At 37.6% G+C, this 25,682-nt stretch overlaps 2 protein-coding genes across 2 annotated transcripts in view; both read right to left on the bottom strand.

Annotated features, from left to right (window-relative positions):
• Nucleotides 1-6,919: 6,919 nt before the first annotated feature.
• On the bottom strand, nucleotides 6,920-7,308 carry LOC124606117. Its single transcript, XM_047138081.1, has 2 exons — nucleotides 7,168-7,308; nucleotides 6,920-7,081 (listed from the first exon to the last, which is right to left on the bottom strand). Exons 1-2 carry the CDS (start codon nucleotides 7,306-7,308, stop codon nucleotides 6,920-6,922), a joined length of 303 nt encoding a protein of 100 aa, XP_046994037.1.
• A 5,823-nt stretch (nucleotides 7,309-13,131) lies between these two features.
• LOC124605718 (cyclic GMP-AMP synthase-like) overlaps nucleotides 13,132-25,682 on the bottom strand; it is a 264,748-nt gene continuing 252,197 nt past the window's right edge. The window contains exons 10-11 of the mRNA XM_047137593.1: nucleotides 20,124-20,213; nucleotides 13,132-13,587 (exon numbers count right to left, since the gene is read on the bottom strand). Coding sequence (XP_046993549.1) covers nucleotides 13,440-13,587; nucleotides 20,124-20,213 — 238 coding nt within the window. The 3' untranslated portion in view covers nucleotides 13,132-13,439. The remainder of the gene's footprint in view (nucleotides 13,588-20,123; nucleotides 20,214-25,682) is intronic.

A 25,682-nucleotide genomic window follows, 5' to 3' on the forward strand; every position in this document is an offset into this window, starting at 1 on the left:
AAACAATAGCTGGTTACATGCTACCAATTCCGTATCGGTCATTCGACTGCCATGTCGTGACATGCGGCCGGCGCCGTTCGTAGCTAGGTGGCGCTCCAGCACTCAGCCGAGTTGCGGAGCGCCTCTATCGCCGTTTGCGCGTACTGACGTGGCGGCACTCTTAAATGTCGTGGCACTGTCACAACACTTTTCCCCCCTTGAAAAAAAACAGTCACTTCCTGGGAGACACGGGCAGCGCGGAGACATCCATGGCCTCTCGGGAGGCCCCGAGAAGTTCCCGCGGAGAAACACGAGAGTACGGTCGAAAATGTCCAGGACGGAAGCCCGTGCAAGGCATGGTAGTTGCGAAGGGGATCCGATGCCCGGCCCTTGGTCCTGTCCGGCCAACCCCGTTGAATAAAACCGATCACCTGATGCAGGACCGGGTCCCGCGCAGTAGCCGACGCGACCTGCGAACCTGTAAGCGGAAAACCCTTGACCGCACGACGTTCTGCCTCATCAATGTGGAAACAGAGTAGTTCATCTCGATCGAAAACCGGGTCGGGGCCCATCGGCAAACGCGACAACGCGTCAGCGTTGGCGTGCTGGGCCGTGGGGTGATAGTGATTCTCATAGTGGAAACGAGACAAGTATAAGGCCCAACATTGCAGGCAGTGAGCTGCCTTATCCGGAAGCGACGCTGATGGGCTGAACAGAGAGACCAGCGGCTTGTAGTCAGTGATGAGGTGAAACATAGAACCATACAAAAAAACGCTGAACTTTTTTAGAGCATAAATGATAGCGAGCGCCTCATTTTCAATTTGAGAATAACGCCGTTGCGCATCGTTGAGGGTCTTGGAAGCATAGGTGATGGGTCATTCCGACCCATCCACATACCGATGGGCGAGAACAGCCCCTAGGCCATACTGGGACGCGTCAGTCGCCAGAACCAAGTGCTGACCCGGACGGAATGTGGCAAGACAAGGCGCCGACTGCAAATGAGCCTTCAGGCGGACAAAAGCCTGCTCACACTTGTCGGACCAACAGAAAGGAACGTTTTTGCGTAACAGCTGATGCAGAGGATGAGCTACCGCCGCTGCAGATGGAATGAATTTGTGATAATAAGCAATCTTGCCTAGAAACGCCTGAAGTTCGTTTACTGTAGACGGCTGGGGTAGAGCGGTAATGGCCCCAACATGCTGACGTAGAGGACGTATACCCTCACGGGACAAATGGAAACCAAGATACACGATGGAGGGTTGGAAGAACTGTGACTTGTCCAGATTGCACTTCAACCCAGCCGAATGCAGAACCTGAAACAGTGAAAGCAAATTGCGAAGGTGCTCCTCAGTGGAGGCCCCCGTGACAACAATGTCATCCAGATAGTTTATGCAGCTGGGAACGGAAGCCGTGAGCTGTTCCAAAAACCGCTGAAAAATGGCCGGCGCACTAGCAACGCCAAACGGTAACCGCTGGTACTGATACAACCCACAAGGAGTGTTGATGACAAGAAATTCCTTGGAAGACGCATCCAACGGCAACTGATGGTATGCCTCCGATAAGTCAAGTTTGGAAAAGAACTGGTCTCCAGCGAGCTTGGTAAATAACTCCTCAGGATGGGGAAGAGGATAAGTGTCAATGAGGCTCTGAGCGTTGACAGTGGCTTTAAAATCACCACACAATCGCAGACTCCCATTTGGTTTAGAAACCACCACGATTGGCGATGCTCATTCGCTGGAGGAAACAGGAAGGAGAATCCCTGAAGCTGTTAACCGGTCTATCTCAGCCTTGACAGGTGCACGCAACGCCACCGGAATAGGGCGTGCCCGGAAAAACTTAGGGTGAGCTGTAGGTTTAAGAGTAATGTGGGCTTCAAAATCCTTGGCACGACCCAGACCAGCAGAGAACATGGATGAGAATTCAGAACACAATCCATCCAGCTGTTGATACGGGATATCCTCAGATATGAGGTGCACATCATCATCAATGGAGAACCTGAACAACTGGAAAGCATCATAACCAAACAGGTTGTCAGTGCCCGCATGATCTACCACATAAAAAGTGAGGGGTCTAACAACAGACTTGTAGGCAGTGGAAGCATCAAACTGGCCAGCGATAGGAATTTTGTGTGTATTATAAGTTCTCAGATTTCGCGTAACTGGAGACAAGGGAGGGGAACCCAACTCCAAATACGTGTGAGAATTAATGAGAGTTACTGCAGAGCCAGTGTCCACTTGCATGCGAATGTCTTTATCCAGAACAAGAACAGTAACAAACAATTTATTTGTTTGAGAAAGCACACAGTTAACATCCATGTCCGATGCCTTGTCCTCGTTGACAGGAACTTTAGGGGACTGACACACAGAAGCAATGTGGCCTTTTTTCCTACATGAATTATACGTGGCCCAACGTTTTGGACACGCTGCCCTGTCATGCTGTATGAAACAACGTGGACAAGAAGGAAGTGCGGAACGAACCTGCTTCTGTGGTTGCTGTTTCCGCTGCGAGCGTGGCGGCCCAACGTGATGTTGTTGACGTGAGTGAACCGCCGCCACATCGTCGGTCCCCTGGGAAACAGGCAAATTGTCCGTGTCGAAAGTGGTCTGTATAGCGCCTACATCACACCACGCGTCTATTTGCGCACCAGCAGCGTGAGACACTTCAATAGATTGAGCGATGCTTAGAACTTCCGACGACGGGTTTGGCAGTTGTAAGGCACGTTGCCGAACTTCTTTATCAGGAGCAAGCCGTAGAATAGCATCCCTAACCATTGAATCAGCATAAGACTCAAGATGAGTGTCCATGATAAACTGACATTTCCTACTCAGACCGTGTAGTTCTGCCGCCCAAGCCCGGTAAGATTGATGGGGCTGTTTACGACACCGGTAGAACGCCACACGGGCGGCAACGATGTGGGTAGTTTTTCGGTAATAGTTAGACAATAAGTCACACATTTCTTGGAAGGACAGAGAGGCAGGTTCCCACAGTGGGGCTAACTGAGATAGCAGCTGATAGATCCGTGGGGAAATCCAAGATAGAAATAACGACTTACACATAGGAGCGTCGACAACGCCGAAAGCCAAGAAGTGTAGCCGCAAACGCTTCTCATAATCCTCCCAGTCTTCAGCGGCCTCGTCGTAAGGAGGGAACGGAGGCGGAGAAGAGGAAGACAGACGATGAGTAAGCGACGTCGACAACGCCTGAATAGCAGCTGTCAGCTGTGTTTGCTGTTCAATGAGTGCTGCAAAGCTGTTCCATGTCTGCCCCGACACGAACGCACAAATCCACAACGCAGGAACAAAAATATCCGACCTCATCGCCAAAAAGTGTTATAACCTTTAATCACTAATAAATTGCGTGGATATACAAACGTAGAAACAATAGCTGGTTACATGCTACCAATTCCGTATCGGTCATTCGACTGCCGTGCCGTGACATGCGGCCGGCGCCGTTCGTAGCTAGGTGGCGCTCCCGCACTCAGCCGAGTTGCGGAGTGCCTCTAGCGCCGTTTTTGCGTACTGATGTGGTGGCACTCTTAAATGTTGTGGCACTGTCACAACACTCCTTCAATAGTAAAAGGTAGTAAAGTTTGATGTTTTACACGTTTCCTGTGTTTACTGTTGCAACTTTTATTTCTATACCAACTAAAAGGACCTCAATATAATCTATTTGATGTCTCAGTTTTTTACATCATGCTTCTAATACATCTGACTACCTGTGTCCATAAGACACCTAGCTTCTCAAGAGCCCATCTATACTTTAATAGATGGACTACATCCTTAATCACTTTTTTTTGTTGGAAATATTATCTTTATGTGATAAATCATCATCAGTTTCTTTGTAACTATGACCTCCATGTTTACTGTTACATTTACCATCTTTGTCTACACCATCACATGAACATAAACATTAATGTCAATATACTCAATACTAACAATTTCATCAATGGGTCTAGTTTCACCCGTTTGAAACTTTTCAGCAATGTAACAGTTACCTTTCAGTTGTTCAATGATAGTGTATTTAATCTTGTTCCACCAATTATGATACAAAGTTTTACACACATTGATAAGTATTTTTCTGAAATTCTTAACTTTACAAACAGCATCACTATTCAGCCACAGACTCACATTTTCCCATCTCATCAGGTAACCTATCTTCACTATCATGTATCTTAACCAGAATATCATCATTCACACATTGTATTTCACAATATTAAAGTATAGAACTCACTAGCAGTCACACTGCATTAATATTACTTTAATCTGTAAGAGTGTCTTCGGAAATTTCCACAACAATTGTACAATTATTAATATCTGCTTCTGTTCCCAATTATTCCAACTTCTATTTCAAACAAATAAAATATTTGTCCTCTTCAACATCAATCTTTAGTCGCCCTAGCCTTCATTCTCCTTATTATCAGTATTTTCACCCTTCACTCTTTCAGCATTGTTTGTACACCCAGTTACATTTAAATCTTCTTCAATTTAACACAGTGTTCACGTCTGGTTTACTTGGTTGTTACATTGACTCTTGAGTTCCTAAATCATCATTGAAATCAGTTAGCTTTTCATTTTCTGAGAAGTGACAATTTCTACGTATTCATAAAATTCTGATAAGTCAATTATTTCTTCAAGTTCCTGCTTATTACACAAGTGTGCATTGTCCTTACCAATATTTCTCAGTTCAGTTATTTCAAAGATATTATATAAATAGGATAGCACAAATTTTTAAAATAATTGCTAATTACTTCACTAGTTCTTTATGTTCTATGTTTTAGTGGTGGTATGTTTATTACTTTATTCATTCTCCCTTAAACTGCTGACTGTCGGTGGAGTGAGTAACTGGTTTGTTAAGTGTTCTTATCTCCTCACATCATTGTGTCGATGATAATTTCTGTTTCTGTTGTCAAAACCTCTATTCCCATTTTTATCCCTATACTTTGTTTAGTGTCCCCTTGACTGAAAATTACTACCATCATGATTATAGCGTTCTCTTATTTCATAATAAGCATTTTCCTAATTTTGATTTCATCCCTACTGCTGATAGTAATGGTGTCTTTTATCTGTAATTTCAGCATCTGACCCATAGAGTCATCTGGACCATATACAAAATCCCATTGATTTTCAACTGGTAACCCTCTTTTTAATGCATCATCAAATGGTTTGTCCATAAACCTAATTTCTTTATCTGACTTTTTAGAAATCGTTTTCATGCTACTATATCTTTCCCTGTAATTTGGTCCCTTCAAAAACTCGCTTTTCACTCTATGTTGTCCTTAACTTTCTTAAGGAACTTCTTTCAAAATCTGTGTATGACACGTCTACAGAAAAATTTTGATGCCTTCATGACAAAGCTCCCTCTTCTAAATTTCTTTTAAGAAACTTAATTTTGATACTATCACTCATGTTATGTACATAATTTTGTTTGCAATTTGTAAAAAGTCACCCAGATGTAAACTATCCTCATCTGAAAAGTTTTTCACTGGAATATTAGAAAACATAGTTCACGAGCTATTGAAAAAATTTCTGCCAACTACATCAGTATGTAAATCTTCAATATTTTTGGTAATCAGAGAAATATGATTTTCCAAATTTGATATGTTATGTGAGGGTTCCAAGCCTCGAAGTGATTTTTTATGTATGTCACTCAGAAACCCTCACTAGTGACAGACATTCTTCATGTGATGCAACCCTCATTATGTAGTAAAAGGTCATGTATACAGAACAAAGTTTGGGAAATCCAGGATGGAATGTAACAATAATATGAGAAGGAATGTTGCTATTCACCATATAGCGGAGATGTTGAATTACATATAAGCACAACAAAATGACTCTCACAATTATAACTTTTGGCCATTTAGGCCTTTGTCAACAATGGACATGCACACACACACACACACACACACACTCACCACCACACTATATGGTTTCAGTTGCCTGAGACTGCAATCGTGACTGTGAGTTGAGTTTGCTTTGAGTGTGTGTGCATGTGCATATGTGTATCTATTGTGGTCGAAAGCTGTAATTGTGAGTAGCAACTTTCCGTCTCATAAGATCAGAACAAAGTTTGGATTTATTATTCAATTTATGACATATACATTTAACAACTCAGACTTCACAATCTGACATTTTCATAGTACATTCACAGAGAACTTCTTCTATCATCATGACGCTGAAACCACAGAATTCCATCATGGCTGGGCTGCATGGCACGGCAGCACACGACACTGCAGACTCCAAGGCAGTGGTGGTTGGTGCTCAGTTTCATTGGTGGGACCCAGATAAAATGTCAATAAAATTTATAATCAGATTGTTCCAATTTGTCTATTACATAACCTTCATTTAACTGCTCAATGGTCACACTCTAAGTAGAAACATAAGTGTTCACATGGATTACATATGTATGCCATGTTCTCAACTAAAAAAAAAGATACCATTGAATTTTGAAAAATTTTTTATTGAATGTTTTTTTGGTTGCCCATAGTAATGTTTATTAGAAACTGTCAACAATAAGCATATTTGAAAAAAAAAAGCAACAGCATTGTAATAACAAGTCACAATTTTAAATAAGATGACATCACAGCTTTGATTTAGTTTGACAAAAAATACATATTCGTATAAACACAAATCTAATTATGGTTTTGAGAACAAGACATGCAAACAATCTTGGAATGATTTGGTCAAATGAATTTATTACATGCATTACACAACTTTCATGTCCTTCCTTTTCGTGACCTTCTGCAGTCAGAGTAGGAACCCAAAGAACTCCTCAGTGTCCTTCGCAAAGTCAATGGCTGACTTTCTGTCAGAGGAATGCCAAGAAAGTCTTTTATTTTGAAGGACAGACTTCTTGGCAACTTTTTTTCTAATCTTCAGTGAGCCAAAGGTTTCATCCATGACAGAGACAGAACAATAAGAAAATCTTGAAGTCTTACAGCAGCTTAGTTTTGGTTTGTTGTATAAATGCAGAGTGAATTGAAGGCATCAAGGTACAGCAAATCATAAAATTCAGTAAGAGGCCTTCTTCTTGAATTTCTGGATGCGTTGTACAGCATGCTCATCTTATCAACTAGATGCATACCGTAATTCATATGTTTGTAGTACTACACGTTATTATTTCTGGTTTCTGTGGAGTTCCTGTATTGGCAACCATTTCTGCATTATTGTGCATTGCTGACATTAAAATCACCTTTTTCTCAGGCTTCAGCATGTAAGAAACCAATGTGCAAGTGGAGTGGAAGACACATTTTGAAAAATTTATTGGATTTCCTTTTGCCATGCGAAATTTCCTAGGCACTTCTCTTTCATCCTTCTGTACAATGGCAGCCATGATCATTCTATTTTCAAACTGCTACTTGGCAACCTGGAGTGAAGAGAATTAGTATGCATTTTTATACTGATGTTTCTGCCAAACACAGGATGTACACATTACCACATCACTTCTTTCATTACCCAAGCGATATGGTCCTTCTGGTTATTGGCCTGTGTATGTTTCAAAGTTGAATGTATATGGGTAATGAGCATCCACAAGTGCAAATACCTTCAGTCCATATTTTGAGGGCTTGCTGAGAATACACTGCCTAAAGGGACAGTGGCTCCTGAATGCCAAAAGCTGTTCATTTGAAGTCATTTCAGCACTCAGAACAAAATACTGTTGAAAACCTGTATGCAACAAATCAAATATTTCATGTATTGGGGCCAGTTTGTTAATTTTTGCACAAAGTTTGCAATCACCAATATCACCAAATCACACAGTTCTGATAAGAAATTTAAATCTTTGCCCAGGCATAGTCAAATAAACTGCATCAATTCCAGTATGTTTTATGTGGTCAAATATTTGCCTAGTGGTTGATCGAATTATTTTCAGCACTCCATTTATCAACAGAATCCCAATAAATCCTTTCATTTCAGTTGGATCTGTATGTTTAGCATCTCTATCTCTCTAGAATAATTATTCTTGATATGGTCTATTTTTATGTTAGTTATTTGGATTGTCCAAAAAACGAGACATGCAATCTTTAATGGCAGTTTTTTGTCATGTGGTTCCTTTATGACCAGGAGGCACATATACAGTGTCATGAGTTCTAGTTATTCCTAAATTCAGGGGAGGTGCCTTAGACCAGATTGTGTTGCCTACAAGCCGGCCGTGGTGGCCAAGCGGTTAAAGGCGCTACAGTCTGGAACCGCGCGGCCGCTATGGTCGCAGGTTCGAATCCTGCCTCGGGCATGGATGTGTGTGATGTCCTTAGGTTAGGTTAGGTTTAAGTAGTTCTAAGTTCTAGGGGACTGATGACCTTAGAAGTTAAGTCCCATAGTGCTCAGAGCCATTTGAACCATTTTTTTTGTTGCCTACACAATGAAAAAATCAACCTGCCTGCTTCTCTGGGATGGCTCATCACATGAAAATTCAGGACCATTTTCAGTTGCCTGGAACTCCTCCCTCTTGCTCGGATTCAGACTGATGGCACTGCTCTTCCAGAACATCATCTTCATCATTATAACTTTAGTCAGTAATATCTTCCACATCCTTAGTGTCCTTCACCCACACTGGAATTCAAGCTCCTTGCCTATGATCCAAGAATTCGAGCATCTTTCCTCTGATCAATAATTTTGCTAAAATTGAGTGAAAGACATGATCAGCCTATTTCAAATGTTTATACATGTAAGACTATAATAAGTTAACATAGTAAATGTATCCAAATGTACTCCAACAAACAAGGCGGAAACAATGGACTTAGAGAAAAACTGTTTTTCAAAAATACTTACCTAACTAGTTGCACAGATTACAATGGTAATTGCTAACTCGGACAGTCTCCTGTGACACAACCACAAGTGACAAGCGCTCATGCTACATAGAGAGCAGTGTGCCTTTAGTTGGCAGAGACTGCAGTCGTGTGTGTGTGTGTGTGTGTGTGTGTGTGTGTGTGTGTGTGTGTGTGTGTGTGTGTGTGCGCGCGCGCGCTTGTTGTGCCTACCTGCGACTCAGCGTCTCCACTATATGGTCAGTAGCAACTTTCCTTTTCATAATATTGTTACATTCCTCTACATGTCTCATACTAGAGCTAAATGATGTCTATTAATCATCTAAGTGGGATGCTAACAAATGATGATCTGTTTTTTCCAGCATAAATACTCTCCTAGTATTTTTGATGCATTTTTTACCTTTTCAACCATTGTTGCTATAAAGGCATGGTGATCATAATCTCTGTCTCTGCCCTGACACTGTGGTTCACATTAGGCATAGCTAAAATGTGTAACTAGTTGCTCAAAGCAGTTTTCAGAAAATATGTTAAGAGGTACTTCACATGACATCATACCACCTGCAGTGAATCCGTAGACATCCCAGTCTACATTTGGTAGATTAAAGTTGCCCCCAACTAATCCTGCATGATCTGTGTATATCCATGGTGCTGGGCATAGACGTTCTTTGAATCATTTTTACAAATGGCTGGTAAATACATTTGACGATTAACCTGAGTTCACCTAAGCCTGGGACTGATGACTGTAGCAGTCTGGTTCCTTTAATCACCCAAACCAACCAACCAACCAACCTAAGCCTGCTTCACAGTCAAACTCAGTTTTGACCTCAACAGACACAATACTTTTGTCAACAGCAATGAACTTCTTCCTCCTATGGTATCTAATATGTCTTTTTGATATATGTTCCATGCCTCACTAAATGTTTCAGAGTTTTGTGTTTCAGGTTTCAGTTGAGACCAAAGTGACTGATACAAAAGTGAGGGAGGGATACAAAAGCTACATTTTTTCTGTTTAAAATAACAATGATGCTTAATATTTCTTGTGAAGGGTGTAATGCGGGACATCCTCCTCTAGCATTACTTTTCCTCAACAGTAGTTGTTGATACTAGTATTACTTCTAATTTTGGAATGGGTAAATATTGTCTCGTATGCTTTTCTGAAAACATTCACATAATTTTATACACAGTATGTTATATTTTGAGCTAAAATTTATGAAAAAGAACTACTGTATTTTGGATGATATAAGCAATAAGTACTAGTTCTGAATGTACAGTCAAAATTATTTATTTTAGAAGCATTTGAAATTACAAATTTTTTGGTACACTTAATATTTCTATTATTAATTATGCAATCTAGTACTGTTTACTATGTTTATTTCTGGATTCACTAATGAAATACTAATTGAAACTAATAGAAATTCATTTGTCAAGAAAAACTGTAAGCCCTGGGAATATTGTTATTTCCACTGAGTTAGGCAGTAGTAAGCATGCCTCTGCTGTGAACGGATGTATTTTTGCATTTTGTGTGAACAATGTAATTTTGGCTTTGTTAATGTGAAAAATCAGAAGACTAAGATATACTAAAATGGGACAAAATATATTAACGTAACAACAAACATTCTGCAACAACAATCTTCAAATTTATTTAGATCAATTCAACCATGAGGACCTAAAATGTGAGAATTTCAGCTTCAAGAATCAGACCCATGGACATGAAGAACTGGAGCCAACTCTGTGTGAAAAGATAAGTAAATTAGAAAGCTTATTGTAATCTTTGCTCCTCTCAGATCTTCATAAAAGACTTGTGTGAACAATAGCTGCAAGTAGGAAGGAGGGGTTAGATTACAAGGGGTAATTCTGGTTCTTATGTTTTGCGTAAAATTAGAGTTCATCCACACATATTAAAAATGTAATTATATATATCACTTTAAGGAAATTCTGTTAATCACTGTTGTAACACTGGAAAACTGTGGACATTAGGTACTGGTAGCATGTGTAATCATAAATGTACAAAAAGAGGAATTCATTTGAGTAAACTATCTCCAGCATGTGAAACAGTTGCGCTGCTGAGAGACACATTTCACAGTAGAGAAAACTGTTCCTCGCTTTCTTAACTGTTTGTTCCTTCCTTGCAAAGAGGGTTAGGTGTGGGAAGGTGAACAAGAGAGGTATGCTACTCAGGCTACAGGTTGAGAAGGACCAGTCTGTTGTGAAAGCAACAAGTAACAAAGATGAATGGGAGGCTTCAGGAAAAATCCAATTTTCTTCCATTACTAATATTTTTTTTATTACTAGTGTTTTTTCCATTGGTTGTATTTCACCATTTACTACACTTTTTTTAATTATCCTCCCTTTCTCTCTAAAGATGTTTCTCCCTGTCTTCCTTTATTCTTTCCTCTTAGTGATTAATTATACTCTCTATTCCATTTCTCATTTTTCTCCCTCATAAAGCATCTTCATTTCTCACTCTTTAATTTATTGGCAGTAGACTAAAGATGGCGCAGGGCTTAAAAATGTACTATTGTTGACCTGCTACTTTGTCTGACACCACCCACTTTCATATTGGTCTCCCAGTGCCCTCACAACAGGTGGGTTCCTCTTATTCTGAGGTCTGATTGACCTGCCCCTCCTTCCGTCTTCCAAAAGCCAGAAACAATTTTCTCTGCTTTTAAATGTGTCCATTGGTAGAGCAATAATTTAACTTGCTGAAGCAAACCATAGGCGCACATTCTGACTCTATGTAAATAAACATGCATGTTCTATTAGACATTTTATGTACTTAAGGGGCTGATTCAATATTGGCTTGGTGTCTTATTCTACAATGTCAAGGTATTGTGGGCCACCATATTTCTTCATGTAATTTATTTTTTAATGCATGTGTTTAATGTCAACATTGCTTGACATCAATAAAAATAAAGGCTAACATTGAAAAAACTGTTTTGTCCTTTATGTTAATTCATGTGCAGTTGCACTTTCAGCACTCTCATCATGTGAAACTTCTCCACTATCAGTACTAAGTTGTCTTTGATGGAGAGTCATTGACATATGTGCAAGTATCTTTGGGTGTTTTCCAGCCAAGTGTGTTGGGATCCTTGCTGTTAATGTAGTACACTAATGACCTTGCAGATAAAATTAATAGTAATATAAGACTTTTTGCAGATGATGCAGTTATCTATACAGTCTAAAAGAAGCTGTGTATGTTTTCAGTCAGGGATGACACAGTATGTTATCTGGATTGGAGAGACATCAAGAGATGTAGCAGTAATTGTGGGTGTACCCCAGGAAAGTGTGTTGAGTGCCTTGCTGTTCATATTGTATATTAATGATCTTGCATATATTATTAATAGTAACCTCGGACTTTTCACAGATGATGTAGTTATCTACAACAAAATGGTCTGAATAAGTATTCAGCCAGACCTCGATAAAATTTCAAAGTGGTGCAGCACTTCAACTATAAAAAAAATAGTATTCTATGACTATAATATCAATTAGTCACAGGTGGACCTGGTCAACTCATACAAATATCTGGGTGTAGCACTTCGAAGGGATATGAAGATCATCTAGGCTCAGTCATCGATACGGAGATGGCAGACTTTGGTTTTTTTTTAGGGGAAATGCAGTCAGTCTACAAAGGAGATTGCTTTTAAATCACTCAAGCAATACTGCTCAAATCTGTGGGACCTGTATCAAGTAGGTTAACAATAGATATTGAATGTATGCAGAGAAGGGCAGCACAAATGGTCACAAGTTCTTTGATCTATGGGAGAGTGTTATGGAGGTGCTGAAGAAATTAAATTTGCACACTCTTGAAGGTAGACATAAACTCTCCTAAGAAAACCTACTTACAAAATTTCAAGAACTGGCTTTAAATGAAGACTCTAGGAACATACTACAACTACTATGTTTTGTAACCATAGAAACATAATGACAAGATTACATTAATTACAGCATGCACAGAGGCATTCAAACAATCATTCTTTCCCACACTCCATACATGAATGGAATGGCTATAATCTGATGTATCCTTTGCCACACACTTCACAGCAGTTTTCAGTGTGTAGATGTCGATGTAGATGTAGACAACTGTACTTTGATTAAATACTTGTGAAAAATTGTATGAACAGAAAACTTGTATTGAGAACTTTTATTGGTGCTATATACTGACTGGCTGACAGCAAAAGGAATTTAATTTCCCAACTGGACATGAAATTATTACCATGTACATATCTGTACAATTTTACAATCAAATTAGGAGTCCATGAAATATATGGTGAAGAAAAATCTTCATGGCAAGCATTATGAGATTGATTCTGAAAATTTCCATTGGACTATTACTATAAATTTGATTTAGTCCTAAAATAATCACAGGAAAGTCAGAAAATAAAAAAAGGAGAAAAGGAATATACATTTTATTTATGTTTCTCACTTATTTTATGTGTTATCCTACTGTTTGGACATGAACTATGAAAGTAATTTAGTGTGAGAAAGATTTAATGAATTACACTTAATACTCTCTGTATGCACATTTTAAAGAATCTTTAATCAGGATTTTCTAAATAACATTATCATGGCACAAGCATTACTAAAAGGAGATAGTGATTGTAAAACATAGCTGTAAAATTGTGTTAATTTAGAACATTAAACAGAGGTAGAAAAAAAAACTATTAAGTGAATAAGACTAGTAGCCTTTTTTTTCCCCCATTCATTCTCGGGCTCTTCTACTATCCCCTAATATATGTGCAAATAGTCCTACTGCAAAAAGTGCTGCTGCTCCAACAGCTACTGCTGCAACAGTTCCAAAATTATCTTCCTGTGGGCGAGTAAGTAATGAAGAATCCTGGTTGATAACCCTGCAACAAGAATTACTGTAAATAAAAATTCATAGAATTAATTACATGAGACATAGACATAACAGAATTAGCAGCTAGAAGTAATGAATGAATGATATGATTCATACATTTGACAGAGGAAATGTACATATTATTGAGTTACATTTTTAATTATTGCATACAAAAATAATAAATTTTTGAAAATATAATGTAACTGAATAGATAAAAAAATCTACTCACGAAGCAGAGGCAGGAGGAAACATATACAAAGGTTAAAGAAATCTGCAACCTTTCAGAGCCAGTGGTTCCTTCTTACGGCAGAAGTGTTGACGGGGATAGAAGAGGGATGAAGGAGAAGGATTGATGAGGTTTAGAAAATGGAGAGAGCACAAAAAAGTTATCCAGAATCCTGGATCAGGGGAGGCTTAGTAGACACGATGAAAACCTTCTTGTCCTGTCCCCTAAGTCTCCCCTGACCCAGGGTTCCGGATGACTTTTTGAAACTGTCCCCTTTTTCCTAAACATCACCAATCCTTTGCCTTCATTCCCCTTCCTTTCCCTTCAACCCTTCTGCCAGAATAAGGAGTCACTGTCTTTGAAAGCTTGCAGATTTCTTTAATCTTTGTATATGTTTTCTCCTGCCACTGTTTGTTGAGGAGATTATTTTATCTGTCAAATTACATTTAATTATTGTGTACATATTCCATGGATCCATAATGCAAAGATACACCCTGTATGTAGAATGTGTCCAAATTTTTCATGTATATACATCAACATTCATAATGTACACCCACTATTAACTTACACAGAATATGCTACGGTAGTACACTTACAACTCAGACAATACATACAGTCACACAATAAAACTTAGGTACCATAATAAGACAATTACTACATAGCATTTTACATAACGAACCAGACAAGAAACATAGTTACTGGTGTGCAGTAAGGACGTAAATGCAGTAATGACGTATACAAACTAGCATAATCTGTAAATTATAATGGTGACACAAAACACACACACACACACACACACACACAGAGGGGGAGGGAGAGAGAGAGAGAGAGAGAGAGAGAGAGAGAGAGAGAGAGAGAGCGCTTATTGTGACAGCTCAAAAACATGAGCTGCTAATTATGTTAAATTATTTACTTAACTCACATTTACAAACTCATCAAGAAAATAGAATACATTCATCAATGAAATCGAATGATTGAAGGCAAGCTGTTTAATGTAGGCATGAAAAAGCATTTCAAATTTCTTGGGATTTGAGCACTATGGGAAGCAACTTCAAGATTTGGAACCTGTATACTTGGAATATTTTTGTATCAATGGCAGTTTAAAAAAAAATTGTAGTGAATTTTTTTCTTCCATCTGGTGTCAGGAGTGTGGAGTTTTGAGACTTTTTCGTAGGGATTTGACTTAACACATGAGAGATAACAGTACTGGGGGCATTTGCAGGTGTTTTCAACAGTCTAACAGTTTGTATCAGAGGTTTTAGGACATACTTTGCAAACGATTCTAGTCACTTATTTCTGAGCATTGAAGACATTTTGTAAATAACTGGAGTTTTACTAGAATATGATTCCACATGACATCACAGTGTGAAAATAGTTAATTACTCTTTGTAACTGTTGGTTACAGTTTGTCACTGAGATTACCTCGGGATCTAGTTGACTTGTGTGGAAGTGAGTGAAGCCGGTCAAGAGAATGTTAACAGTGAATTATATGATGACCTTGGATAGGATGTTATTGCTATCTAAGGTCAATAAGTTTTCAGAATTACTGACAGTCCAATACTGCCCTCATTCTATGAACCAATGCAGAGAGGTTTGATCTCACTTAAGTTGGTGCACAATGTGATGATCAGGAAATGTATGTCACTACATAAGGGGTAGACATCAAGTTTTAATAACCACTCGATGGGTAAGTCTCCCCTGACCCGGCGTTCAGGGTGACTTTTCTAAACTGTACCCTTTTCCCTAAATCTCTCCAGTCCTTTTCCTTCACCCCTCTTCCTTCCCCTTCAACTCTTCCACCAGAAGAAGAAGCCACTGGCTCCAGAAGCTTGTGAAAGTTAAATCCTCTTGTGTGTGTGTTCCCCTGCTGCCACTTGGTGAGTAGAGTTTTTTATATGTACATTTACATTATATTATCAATAATTGATTATTTTCATTGTTACAGTATTAGAAGTGTTACTGGTGACATAGCTTAGTGACTATTCCTCAAAAATTAAGTTACTAACAGAAACAAAGCACATGACTTCCAATATTCTGGGGTAAACTACTTTCTCAAATTTTGAGAACACAGGATGTGAGGAGGTGGGTGTATAATTGGACGTCACCCATGTATAAAAATGTCCACTTTTATACATGGGTATATACCAGGATATGTCAATCTCTCAGCAAATACGCCTTGACTCTTTAATTGGTTACAAAGGTAACATGAGGAGAAAGGGGGAGTGTTTTGTAAAGGGATATCCTCCTCTAGCATTACTTTCTCTCAACAGTAGTAGTTGACACCAGAAACATTTTTCGAATTTGGTACAGGTCAGTATTATCTCAGCTGTCTTTCTGAAAAATTTCATAGAATTTTATACATGATGTGTTATATTTCAAGCTAAAATTTATGAAAAGGAATTACTTTATTTTCATTGTTTCAATCAATATGTACTATCTCTCAACTTACAGTTAAAACTGTTTTTCTTTTTTAAAAACATTTGAAATTACGAAATATTTAGCACATTTAAAATTTATGTTATTCATTATGAAATCTAGTATTGTTTATTATGTTTATTTCTGGATACATTTATAAAATAATAATCTAAACTAAGAGAAATTAATTTGTCAAGAAAAATTGTAAGCCCTTTGTAATATTGTTATTACCACAGAGTGAAGAAGTAGTAAGCATGCCTCTGATGTGATCAGACATATTTCCATATTTTGGATGAACAATGTAATTTCGGCTTTGTTAGTGGGAAAATTCAAAAGACAGTGTGATATAGTAAAATGTGAGACAATATATTACCGTGATAATTAAAATTCTGCAAAGATACTGTATCCTTCAAAATTATTTAGATCAATTGAACCATCAGAGTCTAAAATGTGAGAATTCCAGCTTCAAGAAGCAGACTCCTAGACATGAAAAACTGGAGACAAATGTGTGAGGAAAGATAAGTAAAAAGTTCACTGTAAATCTTAACTGTCTTGAATCTTCTGAAAAGACTTCACCATCATTGAGAGTAGCAACAATAAGAAAGGAACGGGTAGATTACAGCTTTTAAGTGGGTAGATAATAGTTATTGCTCTTCAGTGGCCTAATGAGTTTTATGATCTCTCTAACCATGATTTCTAGCAGTACAATATGGAATGTCTAACTAAGAAAGTCTAATGGGTCAGCTTTGATGGTCCATTTTTTCTTCCTGTGTTTTCAGCTACTGTTAATAAGAATTCAACAGATGATTTATATTTAATAGCATCTATCTTGCTCTTACTACCATTTATCCAGTTTACTTGTTTCATGCCTAGTAATACTCCAAACTGTCCTTGCATTGCTCTGGGAATTTTGATTTTTTTTCTACATAGTACGTGAATTTTGCTTTTCTGATGACATGATCATTTTAGAACTGTGTTAGCAGTGCACTTTTAATTCTTGATTAGAGAAAGTCCTCTCCATCATATAAAGCTCCTTTTTCTGGCACAAGATACTTTGATTCCAGATGTTAGCCACCCTTTCTTTTGGATTCCACTGCAGTTGTTTCTGACCCGTTGCAATGGAGAACTGAACTTATAGTGTTGTAAGAGTATTTTTATGAAAGAATTAAATTTTTCACCTATCATTTGTCCTTGGTAAATGACTTCCCATTTTTCACCCTGTGATTTCTCTGAGAAAGCATTTACGCTTCTGTGGGAATGTATGTTTCTCTTTGTAGTTAGATGTGATTGATAGGAATGATTTGTTTGTGTCAACAGTGCATTAAAAAATGATAAAAGGAAGAAGTTCCAGAACTTAGGAACATGTAATTAATACTCTTCTTTAGTAAAGTATTATAAGTGTTACTGACACAACATAGTGACTCTATCTGGAAAAGTAAGTTACTGACAGAAACACAGCATGGCTTCCAAAGGATCATAGCACTATCACAGAAATCACAGAGCTTCTTCATAAAGTGTATATCTTTGATCAAGGAATGCAAACAGAGGCAAATTTCTAGTTGTCACTAAACCCTTCAGTTCGGTAAACTGTGAGTTAATCTTAAGTATACTAGATGCATTCAGTATAAATGTCACACCCATATAACTGCTGGCTACATACCTAATTAACTATAAACAGTGTACAAAACTGACTTATGAAATTAATGATCAGGTCACAAATTTCCAACAACGTATGAACCTGTAACATGAGGTATACCCCAGGCTCAGTTCTGGCCCCTTTCCTAGAGTGCATAAATGATTCAGAGCCACTTCTCAACACCCAAATAGTACTTTATGCATATAATACCTCACAGTTACTTGTTGGCAAACGGATGATGAATTAACACTGGCTGCAACTGAGCATCTAGGTAAAATAACTATGTATTTCCAGGATCAAGGTTTGAAGGTTAATGTCAGTATATCTTAGTTATGCCATTTCAACTTGCAAATTCACATCAACCTCTGTCAGTAATACAGGTGGAATTGAAGCAACAGACATAGATGAACGTAAATTTTTACCTATATACCTAAATGAGAATATATAGTAAGTAAACCATATCAATTTTATATGTAATAAAATTAGTAGTTCACTACACCTAATTACCCAATTATTAAAAGCACTCTCTGACCAGATATTAAAAACAGTTTATTATGTGACAATTTTGCACAGATATGGGGCTGTGCAGCTGATACACATGCGAACATAATACTAACCCCACAAAAAGAACAGTGAGGATTACAATGGACTAGGGTACAGGGACTCTGGTAGGAAAAATCTTTGTACACCATGCATACCTAACAGTTTACTGTTTGTATCTTTACAAATTAATTATATTTTTGTGACACATAAAAACAAAGCAACCAAATGCTCTGTTATGAATGTCAACAATACAGAAAGAAAGACTGCTGCTAGGGACAAAGAGGTAAACTAAAAACAGTAGACTGTAGTCCATGCATTAATGGCCAGATGCAGATAACAAACTGTCAAACTCGGGGGTTACACCAATGCTGGGCACTATCAACTCTAAGTGTCTTTGATCAGAAATAAACAATATAAAGTGCAGTGACTTTCTGCATGTTACTGTATAATTTGAGTTTTCGTGCCTCTACAAGGGCTCTTTTTTTTGGGATGGGATTTATGGAAGATGATGTGACAATGAATGAGTGAATGAATGTAAAAGACAAATTTTTCTTGAGAAATTCAGTGCTGGAATAAATCCTTAGTACTTGCTCACAGACATGTTTGTAATAAACTCTACTGCTCTATTTAACTAAAGATTACAGTGGAATACAATGTCTCAAGTGCTACAAAATAAATAACATAGTTTCACGAAGTTAAAATATCATATAGTGATTGTTAGCAATTATTAGTTCATATTATTTTTTGGTTGATGTCATTCTGATCTGTGAATGTGATGACAAGGTGTGGGACATTGTCTACAATCCCCCATCCTCACCCATGCTACTTGCATCTTATAGTCTAATGACATCTGAATCTTTATTGTGGATCCTCCATCCTACATGGTGCACTATTGTCTGTGTCCCATAGTCTAGAGCCAGAGCTATTTGGTTTCATAGCTTGTTATGAAGGACTTATTTTGCAATATTTTGATAAGATATACAGTAATAATGATTACAAATTGAAATAGCAGAATTTGTACTGTAAATAGATTTTTCAATAAGACTGAAAAGAAAAGGAGTTTGGGAAACGTTTCGTAGTGTCAGAATTTGCAGCTCACAAGGGCAAGAGGGGCTCAGAAGTACTTTGAGCCTGTCATTCCTGACCAGCAATCACCACATTAGTATTGACTTATGAAGTTCTCCATGAGACATGGCATCACCAGAATAATGGAGCCGCACTCCTTGTGAGGAGACATGTGCATGTTTCATTACTTTCTACATTTTTCTTTTATACTATTGTCCTACCTTAGTTTACATATAACTTATTTCTACTTACACTTGTGTATAATTACAAGATGATACAATCACTACTCATAGAGCAACAAAGGCATATTTTGAAAAGTAAAGAAGAAATGCCAAATGCTGAGGATACTATGAAAGAAATGGTAGTCAGTAATTGTATTTCTGACAGTATTATAGTTAATCATATTTTGTCAGAATGCCTCAAATTTGCTGCAGCAATAGCACCCTGAGCGTTGAGAAAGACAATATGAGCACACTGATGACTGACACAGATAGTCCACAGTTCATTTCAGTGTTCATCCCCTGACTGACTTAAGAAAATACAGACTAACTATAACAGGTAATTGATTATAAATGGATGGCTGCATTAAAGTTGCACACATGAACATTTTATGTGATTATTAGAATGATTTTGTAATGACTACTTGCTAATTAATACCAACCTAGATGCTATGGCTGGGTTCCAGTTGACTTCCTCATCAGACTCATTCCAGATTATTTCATCATTGGAGTCTTCTTCCAAGGGGTGCACCCTGAGGAAATGATATAACAATAATGAATTAATTATTGTGCAACCAATAAAAATAATTTTCCAGCATAGGTAACAACTATGTATGTTTTATTTGCTTCTTATCATTTCAATGACAGAAAGGAAACAATAGTGCATTATAGAGCCCTGTGAGTGTGAATTTCAAATATAATATGGACAATTGGCATATGATATAAGGAATGACCTGAAATTATCAGTTGAATGTGTGAATGAAGTTTTGAGAAAATTAAACAATAACGTAAACATTAGGAACATAACTATAAATAAAGATGATATCATGATAAGTTTGAGTTGAAAGGCAGTGCAATTGCTGATGAAATACTTCTTGTAACATATTTTCTTATGTATTGAATCTTAAACTTGTATTTCAGTACCATCATGGGCATGCCTTATGCCATCTCTGGCATATCTTCTGCACAGCTTGACCACCAGTCAACTGTCCACATGAATGAATGACAGAGTCAAATTGTCACTAAGAGCAATGTTGACCACCTAGTTGTATATTATGCCTCCAAGCATCACATTTCCATTTCACTGGCTGATTCACATTATGTTGCATGTGATGGCCCCCACGCTATTTGACCAGGTTCTCTGAATTATGTCGATGGGAACTAACCTTCAATCCTGCAACCCTTCTGGCCTCAATTTTTGAAAGACCTTTCCCCACACTCACCTCCAAGCCTGTCCCCATTTTTCCAGCCCCCCCCCCCCCCCCCCTGCCATTTCATTCTACCTCAGTCCATCTTCCCATGGCCACGTAGTAGCTTCATATAAGCGATTGAAAATGGTGGCTAATATTTCAGTCCCTGCTGTGTGTGAAGTATGGTCAGTGAGTAAGATTTTAGTTGCACAGAACATAGCACAAATTGCAATTGTCAACTGTGCCAGGTCTATAGGCACAATGCCATGAGCAAGCAGTTGGTGCACTGCTGGTGAAGAGACTTTGCAGTAGATCAATAAAATGTTCCTGATGAGAAGCACAGTGAGAGGCCATCCATTGTTACATGCAACACTGTGGAGCTCTTGTGGGAACTCATTACCAAGAATTGTTGCCTCAAAATCATGGAACTTGGTAATCAGTTTCCACAGATGTACCAGTTCTTCTTACATGAAATTGTTATGGTGCACCTGTTATTCTGGAAACTGTGTGAGAGATTAGCCAAAGCAACTAACCCCAAAACACAAAGAAAATTGCATGGGGATATCTTCAACTTTTCTGTAGCAGTATCACACTGATGGTAACAAGTTTCTGGACTGGAAGATCACAAGTGATGAAACATTTGTTGCACAGAATACCGCAGAACCCAAGCAGCAGCAAATGCATTGATATCTTAGTGGCTCTGCCTCCAAGGCAAATTTCAAGCAAATTGTGTCAGCATGGAAAGTGCTGTGTTCAGTATTCTGGGACAGACAGAGAGTTCTCCCCATCTAATTCCTGACTAGAGATGAAACAGTAATGCTGAGTGTCACAGCAAAATGCAGAAATCGCAATAGGACATTCAGAACAAGCAGTGTGGGATGCTTACTGCCACTGTCATCTTGCTGCACAATAATGCTTGGCCATACATGGCTTGACACAAAACAGAGCTTCAGCAAACTTTTGGCTGGAAATTGTTTAATCATCGATCCTACAGAGCAAATCTCACTCCCAGTGATTTTTATCTGTTCCAGAACATGGAAATGCCTGTCTGGTTGGAGTCAGCATGTTTAGACTGACAGATGGGAAGAGACGGTTGTCACTCAGTGGTTCCAATCCCAGGCAGCAAACTTCTATGACACAGGGATACAAAATTGGTCCCACAGTATGACAAATGGATGAATTCTGGTGGAAAATATTTTGTAAAATAGCTCAACACTTACTTTATCTGTTCCAATAAAACTTTCAATCAAATTTTGTTTTGATTCTCTTTATGACCCTAGTGAAACTTAGTTTACAGATGTGCCTCATACATAGCTTCCGTAGTAAATTCGATACAAAGAATGGCAGTTTGGCAAAACTAATAAAATCTATGGCAAGTATCTTCATACAACACAGTACTACACTGCTGCCTAATTTGTTTAGTTTTGAGAATCTTTGAGTATACTTTACCATAAACATAATTTTATTTTAATAATACCAGTGTCTTCCCCTGAAAACAACTGGAGCTGATAACACTTTCATGACATGGATATTTCTGAAGTTCCATTTAGCATCAATGGCAGGGTAAAGAAAGTTTCTTTTATACTTGGAATTTTTCCTCATTAGCTTAAAGAAGTAACTATCATTCATAGATTCTATGCATTAAATATATAATTCATACATGGCCTTCTTCACTTGAGATCAATATCTTTTAATACCACAGTTTGAAGTCTCTACCTTCTATATCTTTGGTATTATAAGCAGATTAACTGTCTTCTTTATTAATATCTACATTGCTCCAATATTTTCAGCCACAGCATTTCCTGATGTAGGATCAGAATCATTTCTTGTCTGTAAACTTGTTTTATTTGCATTCATTCCAGATCCATCATTTTGTTACTTTCTGTGTCTATTTGGGGTTGAAGATTTATATTTTGCTGTCCTGAGATAATTTTCAAATCAATCAGACATTCCTTGGGCTACATGCTCTATTGAACCTGGCAATCATTTCATCACTTTTTCTAGTTTCAATAAAACAATTCCAGTTCTTCTAATACCTGACTGAAACTTTTTTTGAATTGCTGATTCCAGCTTTCTGAATTTCTAATTTTTGAACTTCTTTTCGGTAATGCCCTTCTTATTAAGACACTGTTTGTTGTTAACCTCACATCCAATGGGTAAGAGGAAAGCCCCAAGCTGCAACAGAAAGGATCCCTTATGTAATATGATCTTCATCCTTTGGTGGTAAAGTTGTTGGTCTCGCAAAGGATGTATGTGCAAGCCCAACAGAATATTTTTCTCCAGCTTTTCTTATGAATAACTGTCCAGGAAGCACTTCCCTTATGGCCAGGCTGCCTAAGTGACAGGACACAGTTGCCATATTTGCGTGAGGTGTGTCTGCTTAGGGGAATGTGTGTGTCTTTTTCTTTCTCTTCTATTGAAGACATTGGCCAAAAGCTCAGTGTTTAACAGTATTTTTGTTGTGCCTGTCTGCAACTCAACATGTCATCATTATGGTATGCAGCAATCCTTTTCATAACTGTTGATATTTAGTGTTCTAGTGATGTGCGTAAGCCCATGTGAAATCTAATTTGAGTCACCAGCTATTCTGAATGGTGGCTCATCTGCTGGATAGCTTGAACCATTAAGAAAATAACAAAAAATAAGAATAATAAAAATTCATGAAGCTGCCTAATTATGGTTAGTGAACAACTGGACTAATCACATTAAAAAGTAAACAGATGTTCTCAATGTATATTTTTTATGAGAATATATGAAACTTTTGAAGTGGCTCCAGTAACCCCAGTTTATGGTAGCTATTCTTTTATGTCCACTTTATACAAGAAATAAGTACAGGATGAAATTTTCTTATAGACTTTTTTTCACTGTCAGCTGAAAGCAATCATGCAGTGTAGTCAGGTGGGTGGTTATTTCTTCACCCTGCATATGCCTCTCTACCTTATTACTATGTATATTTGGCTGTCATGGAGAGTTCAGATTTGATTCTATGTGCTGCAAATAGTTTTTCCTTAGTAAGAGGATGTAACATTATTTTTTATTTTTTATTGAAAACCCAAGTATCATAACATTGTATAGTTTCAGTCTGAAATTGTTCAATGATGAAAAGTAAAAGTAGAGGCAACAGAAGAGTCAGAGAGATCTTGGACAGTGATTTTATAACTCATAATAAAGAAAATGTCTTTTTGAGTACGTGAGAGGTTAAACATCTGCTTTACCATATCTTATTGTTTTGTTTAATGTTACACAGATTAAATGTGAGTTATGAGTAATGTTCTCTCAAATGAATAATAATCAATTTCAAGATTACCTCTTATGAAACTTAATGAAAGAAATAATAATGTGATATGGCCATCTTTAAAATGGAACTGTTTCACTTTGTGTGATAATTGTGAGTCCCATTTGGTTCCAGTTTATACCCTACCATTTTAAAAATCAAACCTGCAGAATTAAGAGATGAAGACTAAATATTACACTAAATGAGATATTATGTAGAGGATAGTGTTATGTATTCACTCAGTCATGCAATTATAGATGGATTGATTCCATAAAGATTATGAACCTAGCTGATATTTCCTGATTCCATCAAGGCCGATGGAGAAATATTTGCTAGTCATTGCCATTACACTTGTAACAAAGGCAAAGATTAATTTTAGTTTTCTTTATGGTCTACAAATTCTATCATAACTTTTAATTAAGGATGGGAACTACTTATTCATAAGCAGTAAAAGGCCATGTTAAAAATACTGGAATAAGCTGGATTTAACATAATGAGAACTAAAGAGGTACGTGAAGGAGAAATATCATCACTGGTTTGGAAAAATCTGACATTAACTGCTAGAAGAGTAGGCTTACAACAATATGAAACTGGGTCCAATAGCAGTTACAGTTCTACTAAAAAACTAACATTTTTTCCTTCTAGCTAGAAGAATCACAATTTGACAATGTTTAAAATGAACTTATGTTTTGTTTGATGTGATATGTTATCAGTTTCACTGCGCTGTATATTGGTGATACTTTTTATGTCCAAATATTTCCTCAAAAATCAGTAGGAGCTGATAATGAGTTTTACAGCAAATCATTCCACGAAACAATGTATCTTCTGCACTGCTCGAATGTACTATACAATATCAGTTATTATACATAGGCAGATCTGCATAATTCATGAACTAACAGTGCATTTTAAAAATAACTGCTTGGTTCTTGTGCAATGAAGCATGAACAATTTGAGGCATATCTATTGCATGCCAGCCAGTTGGAGGCAATTATTAAGTAAGTGCTAAGTTGTTAACAAATTATTTCATTGTCTAATGGTCAGCTAGAACAATACATATTTGGACCTCTAACAACAGAGAGATCAGTGCAGCAAACATAGAGTTTTTGTGTATATGGAATAATTTTCAAAATGTGTGTATTCTGGATGATGGCTGTAATAATTCCAACTCCACAATACCCTTTCCCTCCATTTAATGTCCCCAGAGGAAAGCTTTCATTGCTAAAACTAGCAGAAGGAATTACAAGGAATAAAACACTGTGTCCATTACCTGAGAAACTGCAAAGAATGATGGACTGTTAACTACAAAATCTTGTGATGAGCCCTACAGCTCATAGCTAATGCTTGCTTTGGTGGTGGTACGTATTCTATCCAAAACGACCAACAACCAGTTTTAACAATAAAATCTCATCTACAAATAAATATTCTAAATTCACAAAACTAATGTACCCAATTATTCAGTTCCTTGGAAGTGAGTTGCCAGAGTTTGAGTTAATAAAGTTAGAACTCAACATTAACATGTTACTGTTGTAACCCATACA

The sequence above is a fragment of the Schistocerca americana genome, chromosome 3 (assembly GCF_021461395.2).
Source record: "Schistocerca americana isolate TAMUIC-IGC-003095 chromosome 3, iqSchAmer2.1, whole genome shotgun sequence".
Taxonomy (NCBI): domain Eukaryota; kingdom Metazoa; phylum Arthropoda; class Insecta; order Orthoptera; family Acrididae; genus Schistocerca; species Schistocerca americana.

Bases quoted from the DNA above. Each gene is read 5' to 3' on its own strand.
- LOC124606117 (XM_047138081.1), bottom strand. From the start codon at position 7,308: ATGGCTGCCATTGTACAGAAGGATGAAAGAGAAGTGCCTAGGAAATTT. The intron at 7,082-7,167 runs GTGATTTTAATG...AATAACGTGTAG, and splicing joins TGCTGAAGCCTGAGAAAAAG to TACTACAAACATATGAATTA.